Source organism: Propithecus coquereli, unplaced genomic scaffold, assembly GCF_000956105.1.
Source record: "Propithecus coquereli isolate 6110/MARCELLA unplaced genomic scaffold, Pcoq_1.0 Scaffold668, whole genome shotgun sequence".
NCBI lineage: Eukaryota > Metazoa > Chordata > Mammalia > Primates > Indriidae > Propithecus > Propithecus coquereli.
In genome coordinates, this window is record NW_012152707.1 from 108,544 (window position 1) to 111,370 (window position 2,827).

A 2,827-nucleotide genomic window follows, 5' to 3' on the forward strand; every position below is an offset into this window, starting at 1 on the left:
AATGAGTATCTCCTTTGTGCATCACATCAGTGCTCAAAAAGTTTTATATTTTGGAACATTTTAGGGTTTGGGATGCTCAACCTATAATCAACCTGTAATCACTAGTACAGTTTGTTGTCACTGCCTTGATTCCTGCTAAGGTGTCATTCCTACTAAAGTTTTACCCATCACTGCTTTTGCAATATCAGTGCAAAGTGAATACAGTGAAAAAGGTTAATAATATCTTACTATTATGAAAATAGTTTTGACCTTAGGGACCTTCTAAAAGTCCTATATATTTTGAGAAATTCTGGAAGAGAAAAAATGTAAGGGACAAATATTTACCTGTTTCTTCTGTTCAGTAGTGGACAAACATTTGGCACCAACCTTCTGAGCTTCCTCAAAAAGGCTGTCAACAAAATATTCACAATTTGTTTGTTGATTATCACTAAGAGGTTGATTGTCAGATCCTGTTTCACAAGCCCTAAACAAAAAAAGAAAAATAAGCAATATTGACTATCAGTTCTCTAAAAATTTTCATAAGTTGTTCTAGTTAAGGGATGCTGAACTGAGATGCTACCTCCACGTCTGAAGTTCAGGCCCTCTTATTAAGTTAATATAATAGATGTGATATTGGGGAAGTCATCAACCCCTTTTTAGTCCAGAGCAGGGTTTTCTCGACCTCAGGTCTATTGACATTTGGAGAGGGATAATGCTTTGTTGTGTGAGCTGTCCTATGCAGTATATTTACACAGGATAGCCTTTACCCATTAGATGCCAGCAGCATGCACATCCTATCCTCCCCATGCCCGCTCTCCAGTGTTATAACAACCAAAAATGTATCTACACGGTGCCAAATGTGTCTGGGGGGCAAAATCTCTCCAGGTTGAGAACCATTGGTCCTGGGTAAAAAATGCATTATTTTTAAAGGGCTCAAAATGGCCTTAAAAGGGGTTGTGTTTTTTGGTAAAAGAAAATACTCTTGAAACTAAAGATGACAATGAATCAGGAACAACCATATTTTTGCTCCTATGCACACTTCAGAATGGGATTTCCCACTGAAGACTTTATTTATAGTAGTTCAATACTGGTATGTATATATGTATGTTAGTGTGTACATACACACATATTCATTTATTTAGACTGAGTCTTGCTCTGTTGCCTAGGCTGGAGTATAGTGGCAGATCATAGCTCAATGCAGCCTTTAATTCTTGGGCTCAAGCGATGCTCCTGCCTCAGCCTCCCAAGTCGCTGGGAGTATAGGCATGAACCACCACACATTTTTTTATTTATATTTCATCATATAAGAAATATTACATATGATGCTGTATGCCACAAAAGAAGGGTTGGGGCTGAGATCTGAGATTGTGCAAGAAATTTTAAAAAGTACTGAAATATAATTTCTCAGATTCTGTACAGAAAAACAAATATTGATACTTTTATAGCTCTTATACCGTGTCAGGAACTATAAAGTAAATACTCTCACTAACCATGCTGCTAATCTGCCGCCAAGACTACCCTCCTAACCTTGATATTCTATTGTTAGGGTGGAAAGGCTTAGCAGGTGCTTAGGGTGTGGGTGGAGAAAGATTTCTCATGCAGGAATTAAGATATAAAAGTAAAATTTATCTTTTAGAAAGACAGAATGAGAGAGAGAGAGAGGAAAAGGGTGGGAGAGGGGGAGAGCAGAGAGATGGTGTAGCATCCCAAAGAAAGAGAAGGGAGATGTCAGCAGCTAGGCCAACTGGCTTGCTGCTTTTATGGAGATCAAAAGAAAAATAGTTAATTGTTGTGAATTGCTGTATACCCTCCTTCTCTTCTTAACTCCAAGCAGATAATGGAATCTGCTGTGTGAAACTGCTGCATTCCTTCCCTTTGTTTTAAGGATAAAGGGACCATGGCGTCAGGATATGATTTTGGGTTGGGTCTGATGTCTGGAGATTGTCCCCCACGCTGTCATCCAGGAACTTTTCAGGAATTGCTCCAGGCTGTAGAAACATATGCTAAAAGGCAGTTTTACTCAATAGGTCTAGCACTGTAAAAAAATTTACTTTTCCTTTTGTCTGCTAGGCTCCTTTGAGATGGTCAGAGTTCAGCAGGGCACCTGTTACCTAGATGGAGAAGGAGCAGAGCTGATTTATTTTGCTCACAAGACCCACTGTCCTTTCATCTATAAAGAACTATTCTAAGGGCAGGCACTGAGGCAGGAGGATCACTTGGGGTCAGAAGTTGAAGACCAGTCTCAGCAAGAGTGAGACCTGGTCTTTACTAAAAATAGAAAGACTAAGCCAGGCAACTGAAAAAATAGAAACAAAAAATTAGCTAGGCGTGGTGGTGAGTCCCAGCTACTTGGAAAGCTGAGGCAGGAGGATTGCTTGAGCCTAGAAGTTAGAGGTTGCTGTGAGCTAGACTGATGCCCCAGCACTCTACCTGCGCAACAGCGCAAGACTGTCTAAAAAAACCCCAAAAAAACAAAAAAACTATTCTAAGTTCCTTACAAGTGTCAACTCGTTCAATCCTCACAATGGCCCTAAAAGGCAGCTATTATTTTCAACCCCATTTAACATACAAAGAAAAAGGCTTATGTAATTTGCCCAAGATCACAAAGCTATTAAGAAGCAAAGCTGGGAAACTGAACCCAAGCTACCAATGCTTGTGCACTTAATCATTATGTTAGACTGTCTCTCAAAATAGCCATCAGTGAGCTGGGTGTGGTGACATTAGCACATAGACCTAGCTGCCCAGCAGGATCGCTTGAGGCCAGGAGTTGGCCTGCAATGTACTATTATTGCACCTGAGAATAGCCCACTCCAGCCTGGGCAACACAGGGAAACTCCATCTCAAAAAA

At 40.3% G+C, this 2,827-nt stretch overlaps 1 protein-coding gene across 1 annotated transcript in view; it reads right to left on the reverse strand.

Moving 5' to 3' along the window:
* UBXN2A (UBX domain protein 2A) overlaps positions 1-2,827 on the reverse strand; it is a 33,285-nt gene that overhangs the window by 24,736 nt on the left and 5,722 nt on the right. The window contains exon 2 of the mRNA XM_012660443.1: positions 312-463. Within this exon, the coding sequence (XP_012515897.1) occupies positions 312-463 (152 nt within the window). The remainder of the gene's footprint in view (positions 1-311; positions 464-2,827) is intronic.